Genomic DNA, 19,398 nt, shown 5'->3' with positions numbered 1-19,398 from the left:
ACTCACAGGTGCAGAGCTAAGCGTTTTATTGTGGGGAGGAGGGCTCGGCCCCACGGCATGCCACCGCCGCCACCAGCGCGGCCCCTTTCCCAGAGCCATCCTCTGACTGCAGGAAGGTGACGTTGCAGCGGGGCGCGAGTTCCTGCAGCATCTGCTGGAGGTTCCGGGAGAAGCTGTGGGGAATGACAGCAGCTGAGTGCCACGGGGATGGCTTCACACCCCCCATAGGGCACGGGTACCCGGTGAGCGCGCTCACTGTGGGTGCATCTTGTACAAAGTGCCATCCACCCCCACGGTGACGGTGAACTGCTCCAGGCCGCGGCTTTCCCGCATCTTCTCCACCACGGCGGCCATCCCCGCGGCACAGAGGTGCGCGGCGCGCAGAGACACGGTCTGGCACACCTCCCGCACCAGCACGCTGTCCTCATAGCTGGCGTCCAGCTCCAGGTTGCTCAGGATGCCCTGCACCTGCACTAGGGCCAACCCGGGGCTGCCCCCACCCAGGGCTGCTGTGAGCGGCGCTGTCACCGTCCCCAGGCGGCGTCCCCTCTTGGGGTGCTGCCTGCAGACCTGGGCTACGGGAACACGTGGGATTGCGGCACTTACGTCTCAATGGTGGAAAGGAACTTGGTCTGGAAGATGTCCCTGTTCTGCAGCTTGTGGGACGACTTGCCGCAGAGCAGGACCTGCTCCTCCACCAGTGCCAGCAGGATCTGCCGCACGATCTCACCCAGGTACATGCCGCTGATGAGCTTCTCAAACCTGCCCCGGGCACAGCCCTGCTGTCTCGGTTCCCCCAACACCCTGTAGCACCCTGCCCACCCCACAGCCATCACCCACTTCTGCTTGCCCGCATTGATGCTTTTCTCATCCACCAGACGGTCGAAGCTGGTGAAGAAGTCATCCAGGCAGCCGTTGTCCCCGAAAGCGCCCCACTCCATGTTGATGCACATGCGACCCTCATCCCCATCCATGGTGCCCACCTTCGCCCTCTCTTCCATGTAGCAGGTGTTGGTCCCTGTCCCTGCAATCCAGCACCAGTGTCTCTCACCAGACCCAGCCTGGTACCCACGGCCACACGGTATGGGGTGAGCAGTGGGGAACCCCAGAGGGGGCAGAGGTGTTCCTCACCAACAATGAGGCCAATTTCACATTTGGGGTCATGGTAGCCACAGGCCATCATGGTCCCCACAGTGTCATTCACCACAGCCACCACCTTCAGCGCCGTGTGCTGCAAACAGGAGATGGGGACACATGGCTCAGCAGCACTGACGGCTCTGTCTGGTGTCACCAGCGGGGACACCACCCCACCACCATGGTGGCACCACCGGGCTCAGGGGACAGATCCCCCAGCTCTTTCCCACCTGTTTGCGCTGTGCAGCTTCCCGCAGCATCTGAACCACATCCTGCCCTACGCAGCCAGAGGCACTGAAGCCTTTGGTCCAGTTCAGCAGCACAGCCTGCAGGGAGATGAGCAGGGCAGCCCCTGTGGGCAGCATCCCACCCCAGCACCCTCCCCACGCCCTGAGGCTGGAGCTGCCCCCTCACCTTGTCCAGGCCCAGCTGCTGGCAGGGGAAGGAGAAGGTGAAGCCAAGTGGCAGGACCTGACCCATCAGCTCCTGCTTCATCTGGAAGTCCATGATGCAATCCATGATGTGGTTGAAGAGCTGTGGGGAGAGACTGCAGTCAGAGTGGGGGGATACAGGGTGGGGGATCTCTCCCACCCCATGTCTGGTGGCACAGAGGTAGCTCCCATCCCTCGCCCTGTCCCTGCGTGCTGCCCCACCGCCTCGCCGGTGCCCTGCATGACAGCTGTGGGGATGACGTAGATTTCATTGGTGATGTCGATCTTGTCCTCTGCCACGTGCACCACCAGCACACGGAAATTGGTCCCTCCCAGGTCCAGCGCCAGGAATTTTCCTCTCTCTGTGGGGAGCGTATAGGGGAAGTAGGACCACAGAATCCCCAGCAGGATCTTTCCCTACTGTACCCCATCCCTCACCGGTGCCGTCGGGTGTGTGGCACACATAGGTGGGCAGCATGCGGAGGGAGGACTCAGCGTTTCTCTCCCGGTCCAACCCGCACTCCATCTCCTGTCTCATCAGTGCCTGCACGCGCTGCAGGTCGGCACGGCTCAGTCGCAGCGGGGCCAGCAGCCGCTCCACCTTGTTCCGCTGTGCCACCGTGCGCAGAGCCACCGCCGTCACCATGGCCGCCCCCAGCCCGCTGACGTCGGCCGAGGGCATGAGGTTGGCCGCACACTCAGGGGCCAGCAGCCCCACCACGCTGCGCAGGATCTCTCCAAACCTACAGGCAGGAAGAGGCCAGTGAGGCCAGGCATGAGGCACCTTGTGGCCAGGAGCCCGATGTCCCCTCACCTGGTGCTGGTGTGGTACAGCCCGCCATCCACCCCGACGTTGACCACCAGCCGCTCCAGCTGCCGGCTGCGGCACATGTGGCTGAGCACGGCCGCCAGCCCCGTGGCACTGAGCGCAGCAGCACGGCTCACCGCCGCCCGGCACAGCTGCTGCACCCGACAGCAGTCCCGCTCGCTGGGCTGCAGCCCCAGAGCCTCCAGTATGCTCTGAGCCTTGGCCATGCCGTCCTCGTTGCTGCAAAGGAGAGAAGTGTGCTGGCTCGTGGAGCTGATTGCTTGGGGAGCAGGCACCCATCCGTGGCTCTGGGCACTCACTCCATGATCTCCAGGACCTGCTGGGTTGTCAGCACAGCTTTGGTGGCCAGGATGGAGGTGTTTCTCCCGATGAAGAGTGCTTGCTCGGAGGCCAGCATGAGCATGGCGTGCCGCACAATCTCCCCCAGATACAGGCTGCCCACCAGCTTCTCAAACCTGTGTGTGGCACGGAGTCACCCCCCTCCCTTGGCACAGCCCTCAGCCCTTTGGGAGCAGCACAGTGGCAGGGCACAGTGTGCCCATGGGGAGCCCCGGGACCCTTTTCTAGCGGCACACCTCCTCTCCCCAGGGTTGGAGGACTCCCGGTCCACACGGTGATCATAGGGGGTCAGCACATCGTCCAGCGCGCCGTCATCCCCCAGGCAGCCCCACTCACTGTTGACACACATCCGCCCGCTGGTCACCTCTGCCATCTCCAAGAGGTGTGACTCAGCCATGAAGCAGCAGTTGGTGCCTGAATCTGCAGGATCGAGGAGGGCTGAGCATCACCACGGCCCCCAACCCCATCACAGCCCGCAGCCCCGCTGCTCACCCACAACCAAGGCGATCTCACAAGGTTTCTCCCGTGTGCTGCACGTCATCATGGTGCCCACCGTGTCGTTCAGCAGGGCCACAACATCCACGTGGCAGAGCTGTGCAGGAGTGTGGCACCATCAGCTCCTCTGTGTGGGGCAGCCCACCCAGCCGGTACCCCCACCCAGCGCCCACCTCCTGCTTGCTGATGGCCGCCTGCAGCAACTGCACCACATCCTTCCCCTCCACGTCAGTGCATTGGAAGCCCTTGGACCAGGAGATGAGTTCTGCCTGCAGAGAGCACGTGGATGAGGTGCCATCCTCCGGCACAGCAGGGAGCAGAGGTGGTCGCAGCACAGGGCCAGGCTCACCTTGTCCAGTCCCATCTGCCTGCAGCTGAACGGGAAGATGAAGCCCAGGGGCAGGCGGTGCTGGGGGTTGCCGATTTCCTCCAGGAAACTCTTCACGCATTGCGCGATGAAGTCAAAGAGCTGTGAAGGCACGGCACGAGTGGGCAGCTGCTCTCCTACCCAAGAGCCCCCAGCGCAGTGCCTGCCGCCTGTACCGCCTCCCCGGAGCCCCGCGGGATGTCCTCCGGCATCTCAAAGACGTGGTACATCAGCTGTGGGCTCTGGTTTCCGTCGCCCGTGAGAGTAACCCAGAGGGTGCGGACATGGCTCTGGCACAGCTCTGCCACCAGCACGTCGCCGTTCTCTACAGAGGAGCACAGATAGGCAGGATCAGGCAGACCCCGGCTCCCAGCACCATAGCCGCTCCCTGCCCCATCCCCGTGACACCCGCCCGCGGTGGGGCAGCGGTTCCCAGCAGAACCACCGCAGGGCCCGAGGGAAGGGCTCCCAGCCTCACAGGGCAGCTCCTGGCCCCGTGAGCAGCACGAGGATCCCACACCCGGCACCGCATCCAGCAGAGCCGTCTCACCGGTGCCATCGGGTGTGGAGCAGATGAAGGTGGGCAGCATCCGCATGGTGGAACGTGCCCCGCTCCGCTGGCTCAGCCCCTGCTCCAGGGCCTCCAGCACGCGGCCCTTCACCTCCTGCAGCTTCTCCAGCGTCGGGGTGAGAGCCAGCAGCGCCCGCTGCACCTGGGGGCGGCTCGTTAGGGCTGCGGACACCTCACCGTGCACACGGGGCACGGACGGAGCTTACCGGCGTGCAGGAGGGGCCCCTGTCCTGAACTCCCAGCTGGATGCTCCCCGGGGGCCTGCACAGAGGGAGCAACGGCAGCGCTGAGCCCCGGCTGAGACCCCGCACCGGGGCTGGGGGTCCCCACCCCGGCTTGTGCCTCCCCACCTCCCCTCCGCATCCCAGCTGCACGCGTCCACAGCACTGAGGCTTTGCGGTGTCCCGCGGTCGCTGTCCCGACCCGGCAGCCGGGGGTAGAGGGCACAGCTGTGCCCCACGATGGCGAAGGGGCCGTCGTTGGGGCCGAGCGCCGAAGGGTGCAGCTCCCACATCACCGTGCCCACGCACCTGCAAGAGGCCGGAGGGTGGTCCGTCCCCGGGGAGGGGGCGTTCAGACCGTGGCGGGAGGGGGGGAGGGACACAAAGGAGGGACCCCGCTCGCTCCCCGCCGCCCACCCCACGGCCCCTCACCGATTCAGGGCGGGCACGGGGGGCAGCCGGCCTCTCCGCTCGGGGCCCACACCCCGCCACGGAAAGGCGTTGGAACTGCGGGCGGGGGCACCGCGGTCTCGGGGGCCGGGCATGGCGGGGGTCCGGCGGCGTCGATGGAGCCGGATGGGGGGAGGGCGGTTGCTAACGCCGCTCGCCGTTGCCTCGGCAACAGATGCAGCGCTCGCGGCCCCCCCCGCACACCATTGGGCGGCCCGCACCGCCCCCGGCCAATGCGGGCCCAGCGCCCCGCGAGCGGAACGGAGACGGCGGGGCGCGCGGGGCGAGCTGCGGGCCGGCAGCCGGCGGTTCCCCCGACCCCCTCCCGTCCCTCCCCGTTCCTCGGAGAAAAACGGCACCGCTCCTCCGTCTCTCGCCGCAGTTTCATAAAAACATACATAAATATATTTCCATTTCTTGACCAGAGAGCGCGGCGGCACCGGCACCTATAAAACACGCAGTCCCTCCTCCCCGGCGCTCCTGCGCCGGTCGTACAAAACGTAGAAAAGAGGGGAGGAGGGCCGAGCTCAGAACTTGCGCTTCCTGCGGCGGCCGGCACGGGCGGGGGGGGCGGGCGGCGGGCTGCCCGGGGGGGGAACGTCAGGAGTGGGGGGCAGCAGGGAGCACGCGCTGTGCTCGGCCTTCTCCTCATCCTCGGCGCCGTGTGGCAGCGCGCTGGGGTTCTGCTGGTCGTCTATTCCAGGGATGTGGGTCCCCGTGTCAGCACCTGCAATGGGAGCGTCGATCAGCCTTGGGGCAGCATTGCTACCTTCAGAGAATCACAGAATGGCCAGGGTTGGAAGGGAGCTCAAGGATCGTGAATCTCCACGACCTTCCCAAAGGCAGGTGCTCTGGGGAGCCCCGTGAGCACTCTGGGTACTGCCATGTGTCCTGCGGGGATGTGGAACAGAGCCTCAGCCCCCAAAGGATGCTTCAGGAGCATCCCAGACCTCAGAGCCACCCACCCCCAAAGAGAGAGAGAGAGGAGAAGGGATGTTGTGCAGCCCTGAGCCAGCTGGCAGGCACAGCAAGCAGATTCCCACCTGCAGACTTGCTCTCCGAGAGCTCCAGCACGCTGAGGAGTCCCCTCTTGTGCCTTGCCACAACCTGTCAAGGGAGAAGAGAACACTGTCACAGCACTGCTGTAAGGGGCCCATCCACTCTGAGTGCCCGTGCAGCACAGACCACGGGGCAGCCCTGCCATAAGGCAGGCGTTGGTTAACAAAGCAGAGCCCTGTAAAAGGGCAGAGCCACAGCCAGATGAGCAGTGCACAGAAGGGCACTCCTAAGTGCTCCTAAGGGCACTTCAGCCCTGCTGGCCCAGCAAAGTCCCCTCTCCTGACTGCTCCCTGCCTCAGAGGGCACTGACATCCTCGCTGCTGGGCTGGAGCTGAGCACACCTGAATGGGCTGTGGCAGGAACCTGCAAGCCCAGTGCTGCCACCAGGAAGCTCTCCCATAGTGTGATCTGTTTCCCACTCAACTCCCACCTCAGCACAGGGCAGAGTCACAGGGGACCCAGAGCCTTGCCAAGCCGTCTCCAAGGGCCTCTGGAACTGGCACCATCCCCAGTGGCCACGGGCAGCAGCCCCACACTCCAGGTGGCCACAGGGCACAGGGATGGAGTCAAACAGCTCCCAGAGCCAGTCACATGCACAGGCAGCCATGCCACAACAGTTCTCTGAGCCACACAGTGCTTGGCTGTATCCCAGCCAAAATCATCAACCAGAAATCTCATCATTTGCATCTGAATCCCCAAAGGGCTGAGGCCTGTGATGGATTTAAGGGATTATACGAAACTAAGACATCATGTTGCATCTTCATGCTGAGAATCACATTTCTGAGTGCAGGCAAAGCTGCTGTGTGAGGGATTTGCCGGCAGGAACCAGTGGGAAGGCTGCAAGGACCCTCCCTAGGGGCTGCCACGAGCCGGCACAGTGGGGACCAACACCTGGTGAGGGACTGCATGCCAGCTGCTGCCTGCAGGGCTCCTGCTCCACCCCCAGCACACCTCCCTGCAGCTCTCCTGAGATGCTCCAGACCCCGAGTGGCTCTTCCCACTTTGTCTCCAAAGCCTTCCCCATGGAAGGGGATCACGACAGATACGCCCGTCACTCTGACACCGCCCTCCATGGTGTGTCTATTCAGCTGAGGAAGGCTGCAGGACCGTGGCTGCTGGCAGCGGGGCTGGCTGGCTGCCTGCCTGCTGGAGAGCTTGCTGGCAGCTCCGCTGGATTAGCTCACCCCTGGGACCAGGGACACGGCTCCTGCTGGCAACCCAGCCCCAAACCCAGTGCAAAGCAAAGGAGACAGTCTGCAGGGTTGCCCCTCACCTTGGTGCTTCGCAGCCTCCTGGTTCCCTGAGCTTGCCTAGCAGCCTGGAGGCAGCTGTCCACGTGCCTCTGATATTGCAGCAGTGGCACCAGTGACTTACAGAGGTAGCACTTCTCACACCTGCCAGGCAGGAAAGGACAGAGCACCGCATTAGGATTCACCCTGCGCTGGGCTCCCAGCCACCAGCAGTGACTTTCCTCCTGTGGACCGCGCCACTGAAAGATGTGTCACCAGATCGGGGCTGGCTCAGTGGGGTCAGGCCGGCACCAATCACAAAGACTGAGTGATTATCGGTTTTCCCTGCCTGCTCCTCTGCATCCTGCTGCTGCAGCAGCGGGACGGTAATCAAATCTGCTCATCTAACTATCTCCAACACTGCTGATTTCTCCCCAGACATAAAGCACCCTGTCAAAATCCACAGAAATGAAGTGCGAGGGCTTTGCAAAAGAGAGGTAAATTCTGCCTGAAAAGCAAACCGAGTGTGTTAAATCAGAGAGACATGTTACCAGGGCTGGATGAACTTGTCTGACTAGTAAATCAAGTCCTTCTCTGCACTGTCTCCATTTTCCAACATGCCATAGCACACACTCCTGCTGCAGGTTGGCACAGGTGCCCTCTCTCTTGCATCGTGCTCCTCAAACCCCCTCATTTGTGCAGAAGATGCCCAGGCTCAGGAAAACCGAGTGTGCCTAGGGAGAAAATCAGCCTGGGTGAAAGGAGATGGAGGTCAGGCTTGGATTTACACAGCTACAAGCACTTCCACGCCAGCTCTCAAGAGCAGACCATGCCATGCAGAAAAGGGCACTGGTTCTTCAGGAGAGCATCCACCTGCGGTGCTGCTCAGGAATGGACCAGGAGCCCCAAGGAGCAGCCCCAGCAGCATCGTGTTCAGTTTGATAAGCAGCTCTCTCCCACTAAAACTCACTCCAGGCTCCAAAATGCATATGGAGAGCCCCCATCGAGCAAAACTCTGCAGTACTTCTCCCATATTTTCTTTCCAGTCAGTGCTGATTACCCAGATAATGTGTCTAAACAGAAGCTGTCCTCTCTATAATTAGCCTAATTCCATTAGTGATGTTGCCATCCACTGTTTGTAACAGCAAAATTGCTTCCATAGCAGGGATTTTACTGTCAGATCCTCTCTTATGATGCTTTGTGTGGGTGGCAGGAGGAGGGGCTGCATGGGAAGAGATTAAACAAAGCCACTGCTATTCTGAAAGTCTAATTTAATTAAGAATATCACTACAGGTGCCATGTTGACAGCCTCCCCGTCCCGGCCTCCTCTTTTCTCAGGGTTACTGAGCTCCAATCCCCCATAAGAAACCAGCTGAGTTGGCAGCATTTTAACTGCAGCTCCCCCACAACAGTCAGAGACCACGCACCCTGACCCACCGTGCAGTGGCTGGAAGGAAATTATTGCCAAAATAAACAATCTGAGAACAGCAAATTTCTTTTGTTTTGATATAAACATATATAGCACTGCGACAAGAAGCACTGAGCAAAGGCAGTTTCTTAGGGAGATAGCACTACAAGGCCAGCATTTACACAGGGACAAAGACATTTCTGCAGGGACAAGGCAGAACTGGGACACAGAAACAATGTTGGAGGAGCAGCATACCTACTTACTTGTCAGAACCTGAGGATATCTGGCTGCTTTCACCACCTGCAGCTTTACTCTGTGACTCTCTCCGACCCCGAGTGAGCACTGGAAGCAAAACAGAAATGGTTACTGCCATCCATCCCCAGCCACCCTGCAGGATGTCCAAACACAGCACCTTTCAATCTCTTTCACTCAGCACTGCAGTTGAGCGATGCAAAGCGAGACAACGACTGGACTGGGATGGGCAGGTCTTCCTTCCAGCCAAGGGGCAGCTGGACAGTTTTCACAGGGATATGTAAGAAGTCATCTTCCAGGCCTTGGAAGACAGCACGCCGTGTCACAGTCCAACCTGTCCTCTGACAGAAACTGCTGACCCAACAGCACACAGCTCACAGTCATTTTAAAGTTGACACACAGCAGCACAACAGCCTGGGAGAGGAGATGCACCACTGCTCCAGCATGGCTGCACTGCTCACTGCCAAAGCAAACCCCTTCCTGCCGTAGGGAGAGCACAGGGGCACCAGCCTGCAGGTTGGGTAGGAGGAGGAAGTCTTGCTGGGAAGGGAAGTTTACAACATTCAGCCCTGCAGGCCATCAGTCCTCCTTTCCCATGCAAAACAGAGGGGATCTTTAGACTGCCTGCACACAGCTCTCCATGAAGAGTCGCACCGGCGCTGCTCTCCAATGGCTGCAGGGAAGAACCAGAGAATCACAGAACGCCCCAAGTTGGAAGGGACCCACAAGGATCTGTAGGTGGCCAGAGAGACCCCAGCCCCACCAGCACGCTGACAGCAGGGCTGACAGCTTCTGCTCCTTTCACACGCCCGAGCAGCCCTTGCAAACCTGCTCTCTGGGCATTTGCAGGGAGCATGTCTAAACGTTGTCTCTTTCAGCTGACTTCCTCTCAGCATATCTCTGTTGACACACCACCAGCAAAGATCCTTAGGGAGCACATCAGACAGCTTAGCTTGCTCCACCAGGGACATCCAAGACTCCAGCTCCACAGCAGCTGTCGTGGGACACAGGAGCAATGCACGGAGCTGCTGCACCGCCCAGGAAAATCGCCTGCCACACTGTGTGCAATCGGAGAGGGCAGAGTCCAAGCTACAGGCAAGGCAAAGCTGCGATTGTTGGCTCATCAGCTGTGATAAAGATGGGAAGGCACAAAATTTTGTGCAGCACAAAGGAAATCCTTCAGAGTTTTAGCAAAATTCCCTTTCCAGATCATTCCTGGGCTGCGGGCATTGTCTCATGGGCGATGGCTGATTCCAGCAGCTCATTTCTCACAGGCGGACGTCTCATTGACTTGGCCTGGCCCAGATTCGAAGTGGCAGCCTGATGAGGAGGACTGATGGCCACAGCTAGCCCCCAGCCACCCAGCATGCCCGCAGCCCCACCGACATGCATTTGACAGCGTGCTGAAAGCTGCTCTCTGAAGCAGCGTGCACTTGTTAATATTCCTTTAGCACCATTTCGGGAGCCTCGTGCACTAGCTCAGGTGTTAATCAGTTCTATTTTCTTTCAAAAGCAGTGAACACATCTGGCATAATGGGCCCATTAGAGATCTCTGGGACCCAGCTTGCAGATGCCCGGGGAGGACCCCCAGCTGCGATGCTGACAGAAGCGTGGGGCAGAGAATGGGGACAGCGGTGCCAGCAGCTCTGGAGGCACAGCAGGGCTGGCCCCCACTGTCTGCATCCTTGGGAGCGCTGGTGAGGACAGCCCTGCCAGCACACAGCAGCCTCCTTCCCCTGCTCTCCCTACCAGCCACAGTGCTTTACGTGTGGGACCCAGCAGTGGCAGCATTGCGGGCATCTTGTCTTTAAGAAGTGGTGAAGCTTTTCTCTGCATCCACTCCACTGCTCTTTGTATCAGTGCCACTTTATTAATGTCATGAGGTTTTTAACTGCACCGGCACTGCTGCTGCTGTTGCTCTGAAGATTGACAGCTGCACCAGGTTGTACTGGGGCTTGGGGAAGAAGGAATAGACCAAATTCTCATTTTCCCAGGCTCGCGTGGGAACTGGGAAGATGGGAGTGCATCAGCAGAGGACGGCGGGAACAGTGTGTTTGATGTGCTCAGTACCATCCAAGGCTCACATCCAGGGGGAAACCGTCAGCTTCATGCAGGGCAGCGGCAGGCAACGGCTCGGCAGCTCCGTGGAGATCCTCTCACACATGTAAGCCCTTCAGCTGGCTGCAGGAAGGAGCTGGAACAACGCTTCTGCCGCTTCACTCATTCACTTGGAATTAGCAGCAGTCACTGAGCTGGAAACCTGGGATGTGAGCCTTCCTCGGCCCAATGCCACAGCTAAAGCAACAGCAGGCCCTTCCTTTTTTGACCACAAGAAAATGGAAACTCATGAGGAGATTTTCGTACTGCCCAGGTGTGTGGTGGTCTGGGCACCCAGCCAGGACAACCACGGACATCTGTAAGGGAAGGAACCGTAGCCCCTCTTGCCCAGCTACCTCATTGGAAAGCCTCTCCTTAAATACCAGCACCCTGTGCTGGCCTCCTTATACAAAACACTGAAAGATTTTCTTCCCCCCCCCCATGCATTACCTTTACCACTGAATGTTATCTTAGCGAAAGGTGCCAACATGACAGCTCTGGAAGCACAGTCCTTTTGTCCCTGCACAGATGCATCAAGCTACTGTCTCACCTCTGCTGAGCTAAACCCCTGTGAGTTCATCCCAAATCCTGCTGATCAGTCCATCAAATGGAACCTTTCTGTGAGGTGTCTGTCACAGAATCACAGAATTGTAGGGGTTGGAAGGGACCTCCAGAGATCATCGAGTCCAACCCCCCTGCCCAAGCAGGTTCCCTACACCTGTCCCTGTCTATTCACTGGGACCTGCAGTGAGGTGCCCTACAAGCCAAAGGCATCATCGTACCTCTCCTCCGTGTTGTTTTCTCCTCCAGGCTCAAGTGCACAGCTCAGAGCACAGGGAACCACATGAAGAGCCTTGGCCCGAACAACACAAGCATTATGGCTGGTAAATTTGGTCTGTACAGTGAACATATTAGAATAACTGGCAATGGAAAACCCAAATTCCTGTGATTTCGTCCCAGAACCATTGCTCAGCTTAGAGCCATTATTGTAGGCCACGATCTCCATTATTTGAGGCTAGTTTTCTTTCAGGGGGAATTGTTCTGAACAAGGCAGAATAGCAGCAGAGCAATTCCAAAATAGCCACCCTTACAATCATCCCCAGGGAGACCAGTCTGGAGGCAGAGTGGAAAGGCCAGCCTTGAACTCTGCCCTGCTGAAAGCCAGCACCAAAGGAATGAACAAATTCTCGTGCACAGGCAAGAAGTTCTAAGCCTTCTCCTGATCACAGCCAGGATTCCCAGGATCAATGGATACGCTCACAATCCAGGCACACTTGGGACCAGCTTACCAAGGGGCCAAAGATGCTTCTGCTGAAAGGCATACTGAGAACTCTGCTCCGTTTTGTAGTGCAGATAAGACCTTTATCAGGATGGGAGACAAACTGTGACAATTCACAATTTGCCCCTTTGCTTTAGGAGCTGGTTTGTGCCTGCGGAGAGAACTCCCCACCAGGATTCAGCATGCACAGCATCAGCTGCTACTCTGGCTCATGTTATCTTAAAAGGACCCTTGTCACATCCCTAGTGATTCTGTGTAACAGGGACCACATATTTTAAAGCTACATCAATTCTGCATTAAGATTACAGGGTGAAACCTCTTCCTGCTAGAGGAATGTACATGTTACAGTTCTTGTATCAGCTCTGATTTGCTCAAATTGCTCAAACATCACAGATTTAGGCTGTATTTAATAACCCAGCATGTAACTGAAAATTACATATTCACAACCTGAAAAGTTAATCTTATTACAAGCTACCACTTTGATATTACCTGACATTGTGCTAACAGACTTTACATTTCAAGCAGCAGCTAAAACATAACTTATTGAATACATTGATAACCAACTGGTGTATTTGTTCAGTTAAGCTCTACAAAGGTTGGCTATGGAAACCTGACACAGAGAAGGCTGCAAAGAGGATTTAATATGGGCATTCTGACCACACTTCTCTGCCTCGCTCTTCACACGAAGGAGAAAAAACTGAGCTCCCAAATCAATAGCTATCATTTTGCAATTTTGGAGGAACAAGAGGAGAACTTTCCTGCAATGCCTTCCTGCTGAACAAGCCATTTTTGCACACGCAAATGTCAGACTCATTGCACAGCAGAGGCTGCACTTGGAGCATTACAGAACATTCTCATTTCTTGAGAGCCCTGAAGGATGCTCACCCAAATGGCTCTGGAGGTGCCATTTTCTACCACTGGCAAATTCCGTGCAGCTCCTCTCACAGTACGAAATAGATGTGTCTTGGTAGTACTGTGTGAAGTAGCCAGGGCTACACACTTGTGCAATAATCGGCTTATAGATCTTCCAAAGGACTAACAAAAAGGCCACTTATGAAAGACATCAGACAGATCTCTGTGAGGAAGGCTCTAGAAACCTCCAGAGTCTCCAACAGCGTTCTCCTGACCAGCCTGGAGACGAACCAAGGCAGGGCAGACAAACCTAAGTTGCCACATCACACACAAATACCCTGAGAGGAACAGGACTCAGCACCTAGCTGCAAGCAGCAGGGAAGGGGGGACCAGCACAGAGAGCAGAGGCACAGACACAGCACATGGCAGACCTGGGCTGTCCGTGGCAGCTTCCTCTCCCACGATGCCATTGCAGTACATGGCGTGCAGCTCGATCTCTGCAGCAGGGAAGCCTTGGTCACACAGTGGGCATGGAACGTGGTCAGCAGCCGTGTCACTGCCCTCAGAGAGGGCACTGCCATCTCCACCAGCCTACAGAAGGGAAAAAGACAGAGGGAAAAGAGACAGCTGTGTTTCTTTTTCTTTTTTTTTTTTCTGGTAACTGCAGAGCTGGAGCTGCTCACCTTTCCATAAACTCATTTTTTCTTGGAAAGTTTTATTTTCTCTTCTTCGTATACAGGTCAGAAATAAGACCACTGCCTGAGTAAACTGCTGCTAATACCTAATTCTTCTTTCAAAGGCAGTGTGTCCTGCTGAATCACGGGGACACCTCCCTGCACAGCCGTGCACACCACTTAAGGCAAACATCACCTACACTACTGCTGAAAAATGGCAAGGCTTCCATTAATCAGGAAAGCTCAGAAGCGAAACTGATGGGAAATTCATGGGGCAAAGCGGGAGTTCAACACCTGACTTGCGCTCATCAGTTCCTGGACATGATCCACACTACAGGGGCTGCGCTGTCTGGGAACACTCCTCTGGGATGAAAGGAAGCTGCAGGGTCTCAGATCCCGGGGTGTTCCTCCACCTCCTCCAGAGGACACTGCTGGAGCAATCAGAGGGGAAACAGAGCACAGAGAGGGGCAGCCCATGTCACACAACGCTGCTAACAGTGGCATTTTGCCAGGGCAAAATGTCACCACTCGTGTTTGTTTGCTGGGTGCCACTCTCACCAGCACTGTCTTTTTGCATTGGTTACACAGCTGCAAAGGTGCTCTGCTACACACCCACAGAGACACAGACTGCTCCCTACGCTGTGCATGTTTCCAAGACACAGCAGACTGCTGCCATATCACTCACAATTACATCTCTGCCTCATCAGGCTTGCTACAAAATCTCTTCCTATTTAAGAAAGAGACATTTTTCCCCCCATTAAAATAAATATTTCAGTATTAACCATGTAGAAGAAACCTGAAGGGAAATAATAAAGGAGAGCTGGTTGTTCTTGGGGCTAAGCAGAGACATGCAGTCACTATGCAGTAAAACTGCTGCCCGCATCCCTTCAGCGGTGTAATTTCAGGGAAGCAGCAACCAGGGCCAGCCAAGACACTCGGTGCTGCTGGAGCACATTGTCACACATAACACTGCTTTGGCAAAGGAGGGTCTGATCCTGAGCATCCATCCTCATTTTTATGTCCCAAAGGGAAGGACGGGGCTTTGTTGACTCAGAGGAGCGGTGCAAGGGTGTCACACTGAGAATCAAGTCAGAAAACTCATTTCTCCCCAACGCTGTCTGACAGGCTATGGGACTGACCCCAAAAACCACGCACTCATTTCCAGGGAGACTCAGCACCAGATTTCTACGGAGGAGTTGCCATCAGAATCCCTCCAGCCAAACGCAAGCTGTTGCAGCGCATCACTCGCAGCATTAGCGTTTGTACCCTGCTCTCACTTCTCAGTGTCACTACATCCTGTGAAGTCCTCACCGCGGCGCGTTACAAAGAGGAGTCATAAAAAGCAGGATGTGTCAACTATGAATGATCAGATCAAACCTGCGTTATTCTGGTCTGACAACGCAGCAAAAAAAGTGATGGGAAAAGCAGCAGACGCTGCTCCTGCTAGCTGCCATTTTTAAATCAGTCTGAGGAGATCACTGATTCCACACACCCTGCCCACCTACGTTCGGTGGTAAATCACTAATTTTAAATGGAAATGCAACGTTCTGTAACACAGGACACCAGAGCCCAAATCCGCGTGTACAAAACCTTGCGGTGACAGCCTGGAAAACCTGGACTGCAGAGCCTCTCCTCTTTAGCAGAGAAAATTGCCCATAGGACACAGTGCTTGCAGCCAGCAGCCAGCAGCCAGCCAAGAGCGATGCTGGAGGCTCAGCTCAGGAACAAGGCTCCTGTGCCCTGGCTCAGCAGCTGTGACGAAGAGCTCCGTCCCCACGGTCCAATGCTTGCTTCACACTAACTGCTGATCCATGCGATGGCTGCTTCCCTGCAAGGCTGCAGGCCCAGGGCTGGTACCTGCTGCCAACGACCACGCTGTGACAATCCCTGGGAAGCGCCGTGCTGCTCGCCTCGTGCCCAGCAGCTGTCCAGGTGAAGGTGTAAGACCCAGGGGCAAAGCAGCAGGGACAGGTTAATGCCCTGCCGCAGCCAAATGGGTCACGACTGTGCCCTGGGGGCTGAGGATCTGTGCACAGGACTGCTGCAGTCTCTAATTGACTGAGCAGTGCTCGGAGATACCTGCAGAATGAAAGGCACACGAGTGCAGAACCTGGTTTATTAAGAGGCTTGTGACAATGAGACACGGGAGCTGCAGATGCACTGTACAAGCTGCAGGTTTCCAGAGTGAGCTTTCCACAAATGAATCCTCTTGTCAAGAGCTGTATGATTCTGTATTCATGTACCCTGCCAGAGGAGTACTTGGCAACCCCTTTGATATCACTCTCTAAATTAATAGACAAACGGAGTTTTATCAAAAGCAGGAACTGAAGTCAGATGTCGCTACAGTGACAGCTGCAAGGCAATTGCTGCACAGGTGTGACAACACAGGGAAAGCAGCCACACAGCAGCGCACATCTGGATTGGGAGGTAAGAGAATGGCCCTGCCGCTGGCTTACTGCTGCTGGGAGCTATCACTGCATATAAATCAGGATTCTGGGGCTCAGCTCATTCTCACTGGACTGTAAACCACCAGCAGCCCTCAACACCTCTTTGTTGTCTTTATCTCAACCTCTTGGAGAGAGTCTTTAGACGACAATGTCATACAGAGGACTGTAACAGGGCAAAATGTGCCATAATATGGGTGGCTGAGATTTACTGGGACCCCTCTCACAGCTCCTGGGATCCCTCTGCAATCCTGACCCCCACAGCACTACTCTTCCGACCCTAGACAAGCAACAGTGCTGCTGTTCCCAGTGACAACGTCCTTCAGCACAGCAGTTGGTGCAGCATACAAGAACAAACTGGAATTTATAACAACTCTCCAGCTACAAGGCTGAAAGGCTCCAGATGCAGCTGAGCACAGCCCCTAGCCAAAGGGATCGGAACTATGAAGCAGCAGAGGAAGTGGGAAGTGTTTACAAGGATGCCACCCAAATCCATGCACCCGGCTACCAGGGGGAAGTGCTAGCACAGCTCAGCTGAAGAAAGCACCACTGGAAACAGAACGCTTCCCCAGCTCCAGGCTCTTTACCTGCATGGGTGCATCTTTGCTGACCGAGGGAAGCTCTTCTCTCTCCGGCTCAATGCTTTCCGAGGGACTCGGCTGGGTCTCTGCAGAAAGACAGCTCCATGTCAGCACAGGTTTGCGGCCCCCAAACCTTCTTCTCATTTGTTGTTGCAACTTAGGCATTTCACAGCTTCAAAATATTCTTTAGACTTCTCACAAATGTTATCAGACAACGTGCAACAACACAGTTGGATGAGGGGTTAAGAAGTCACAGCACAACGGTGTGAGGACAAAGCCACTGCAGCTTTGCAGCTTCATGGGGAGTGAGACCAGGCACAGGGAAAGCAAGTGGGATGCTTGCTGGGATAGAGACAATGTAAGAACAGTACACGGCTCTATCTGAGAAGCAAGGCAAACAGAGCTCCCATCCTGCGGTCTTCAGACCTCCATGTTTTCCTTAGCAACAAAACATGCCTCCAAGCACGGCTGCTATGACCTCCACACAGCTGCTCATCAGAAGGAGCAGGCTCTTCGTGAGCTCCTTCCCCTAAAGCTCTGAACTGGAAAATCTCAAACACGATAGGAGAGCTCAAGGAGGGAAAAAAAGATTTGGCCCCACACAGGTTTAATTAATTCACGACAGAAATTATTTCAACTGTCATGCTTTACATATATTGACAGTGAAAAACGTGACAATTTATGGATAGCATTGCAGAGAGCACACCTGGCACCTGGGAATCCCTTGTGCCTATCCAGCACCTAGTTACCCCTGTGCACAGAACTGGGATGCTGCCTTAGTGGAAAAGGGTCCAAAACCAGGGGATCTTACCTGGATAATTCCAGCCCGGATAAACACTGCTGGAAAGGAAATTTTGTTTGATTCCAACAACTTGAAAGTTCTTCCTTTTTCCCTGAATTTTATAAGTGTAAAATCTTCAGTTCAAAACTCAGGACATTCCCAAGTGCCTCTCACCTGGGCAAACTGAGATCTCTTCTTCTGCGGAGTTTTCTCTGGCAATGTCTGGGCTCCTCTTACTGCCAAGCGGGGTCAACGTGCAGATGCTGCTCAAAACAGGAATGTAATATAAATCTCCCATCCATCAGAGTGACAGCACACACCTGCCTGCCTTGCACAGCTCACACAGCTCTGTCATTTGCAGGTGGTCATTATTTGATAGCCAGAAACGATCTAAATAACAGAGAAGAATACTGGTACGAAATGCTGCTTAACCAAACCACTAGAAGAACTTTTTTGGCTTAGAGAGGTCCTTGATAAGAAGACATAAAGGATCAACAGTGAGAATACCTGCTCACAGCTGCAGGACCTTCCTGACTCTTTCTGCTCTTAGCTCTGGGGGCTGTGCAGGTATCAGCACTGGGCTGTCTGACCCTCTGAGGAAGGGAATTCTGAGGGGGAAAGGCACAGAGACGCAGCACAACACTGGGCTTCCCTGCAGCAAAGCTGCACCAGCACGGCAGCTCCCTGCAGCATGCTGTCCCTCTCCCTTTAACCTTCTCCACTGTTTTTTTCCCACCAGCACAACACAATGTCTTTCTGGAGCAGGCAGGCATTGCTGAGCGAGTCTGGCACCCATGCTGACACTCTCAGCATTTTGTATGGCTTCCTGATTAGTCTGATCAAGTATGCAAGAGCACACTTTAAAAACATGAATCCCCATCCTGACAAACAGAAGATTTATTAAGCTCAACCACAGGCCTCAGAGAGGAGAGAACAGCCACCGCTGATTTATGATAAATAACAAAATTCTGATAGGAAATCACAAGTGGCTTTTCTCTCTAAATAAAGCATCTCAGAGCATTTGTTATGAATCCAGGCTGAGCGTGTTTTACTCTGTGTCTAACATCAGGGCTCACTTCAAAAGGACTCACACAACACAACTTGCTATGACATTTATGAAATGGGCTAATCAATTTGAAGTCAAACCGCATTTCTTGCTACACCAACTATCCCCCAGTAACAAAGCCTATAATCATTTATTAAAGCCCCAATCTACCATGCTCTGCACACAGCACTGAACAATCAGGCCAAATGGCCTACAGGAAGCAGAGGGTTTCCTACTCTGCAGATTGATACCAACTATTTGGGCCAATACTGCCAGATCTAAGGGAAGATGACCGTTTTGAAATTATGAAACCCAGCAAACAGAAGAACCATAAGACCATCTACACTCTCCTGCAAATTACTCCTTGTATCCTCTCCCACTCGACCTTCCTCTCTCACAGCCTTCGCTGCTGTGCTGCATCCCACAAGAAGGAAGGGAAAAAAAAAATAGGCTAGACTTAAATGTGAGGAAAATCATGTTGACTTGTCCCACACCTGTCATCTGCTGAAGTGGCTTTTCTGGAGCACTGCACTCTATCTTTGGCTGATAGGCAGTGCCGTCTGGCTTCCTCCTCCCTGCTTTCCTCTTCAGCACTACAGCAAGAATATAAAAATACACACAGAATCCAGTAAACCATTCACTGTGCTGCATATGTGCCTTCAGACAGCCCACGTGACTGCACTGCTCTAGCTCACCTTTAGCTCATCTACCCGTCTCTCCAGCTTTACTGTACCATGTCAAATTAGCTGCAGAGGGTAAGGATCAAGTCCTCTTACTTGTACAGTAAGATCTCGCTTGTACAAGGATGCACTTGCACGTTTTATACAGTAAAAACAGTGAGTGATCTCTTCTCCCCAGCT

At 55.3% G+C, this 19,398-nt stretch overlaps 2 protein-coding genes across 15 annotated transcripts in view; both read right to left on the bottom strand.

Moving 5' to 3' along the window:
* Positions 1–15: 15 nt before the first annotated feature.
* On the bottom strand, positions 16–5,051 carry HK3 (hexokinase 3). Its single transcript, XM_048960413.1, has 20 exons — positions 4,820–5,051; positions 4,517–4,696; positions 4,373–4,427; positions 4,146–4,308; positions 3,772–3,920; positions 3,578–3,697; positions 3,402–3,497; positions 3,226–3,325; positions 2,970–3,153; positions 2,694–2,849; positions 2,380–2,613; positions 2,004–2,308; positions 1,788–1,927; positions 1,549–1,668; positions 1,365–1,460; positions 1,132–1,231; positions 841–1,024; positions 607–762; positions 257–490; positions 16–173 (listed from the first exon to the last, which is right to left on the bottom strand). The coding sequence occupies exons 1-20, from the start codon at positions 4,930–4,932 to the stop codon at positions 26–28; spliced, it is 3,033 nt and encodes a 1,010-aa protein (XP_048816370.1). The 5' UTR covers positions 4,933–5,051; the 3' UTR covers positions 16–25.
* A 128-nt stretch (positions 5,052–5,179) lies between these two features.
* UIMC1 (ubiquitin interaction motif containing 1) overlaps positions 5,180–19,398 on the bottom strand; it is a 33,519-nt gene continuing 19,300 nt past the window's right edge. For 3 of the 14 annotated variants that reach the window (XM_048960416.1, XM_048960415.1, XM_048960418.1), the window contains exons 7-13: positions 17,668–17,756; positions 16,719–16,798; positions 13,445–13,604; positions 8,797–8,875; positions 7,170–7,290; positions 5,881–5,944; positions 5,180–5,564 (exon numbers count right to left, since the gene is read on the bottom strand). In XM_048960416.1, the coding sequence (XP_048816373.1) occupies positions 5,365–5,564; positions 5,881–5,944; positions 7,170–7,290; positions 8,797–8,875; positions 13,445–13,604; positions 16,719–16,798; positions 17,668–17,756 (793 nt within the window). In that variant the 3' untranslated portion in view covers positions 5,180–5,364. Of the gene's footprint in view, positions 5,565–5,880; positions 5,945–7,169; positions 7,291–7,676; positions 7,860–8,788; positions 13,605–16,718; positions 16,799–17,523; positions 17,553–17,667; positions 17,757–19,398 lie in introns of those variants that run through there. The other 11 variants (XM_048960417.1, XM_048960419.1, XR_007379780.1 and 8 more) reach the window with 11 other exon arrangements.

This window comes from Lagopus muta, chromosome 14 (genome assembly GCF_023343835.1).
Source record: "Lagopus muta isolate bLagMut1 chromosome 14, bLagMut1 primary, whole genome shotgun sequence".
NCBI classification, from domain to species: Eukaryota; Metazoa; Chordata; class Aves; order Galliformes; family Phasianidae; genus Lagopus; species Lagopus muta.
Note: the sequence above shows the minus strand (reverse complement) of the source record. Positions and strands in the feature narration are given on the sequence as shown.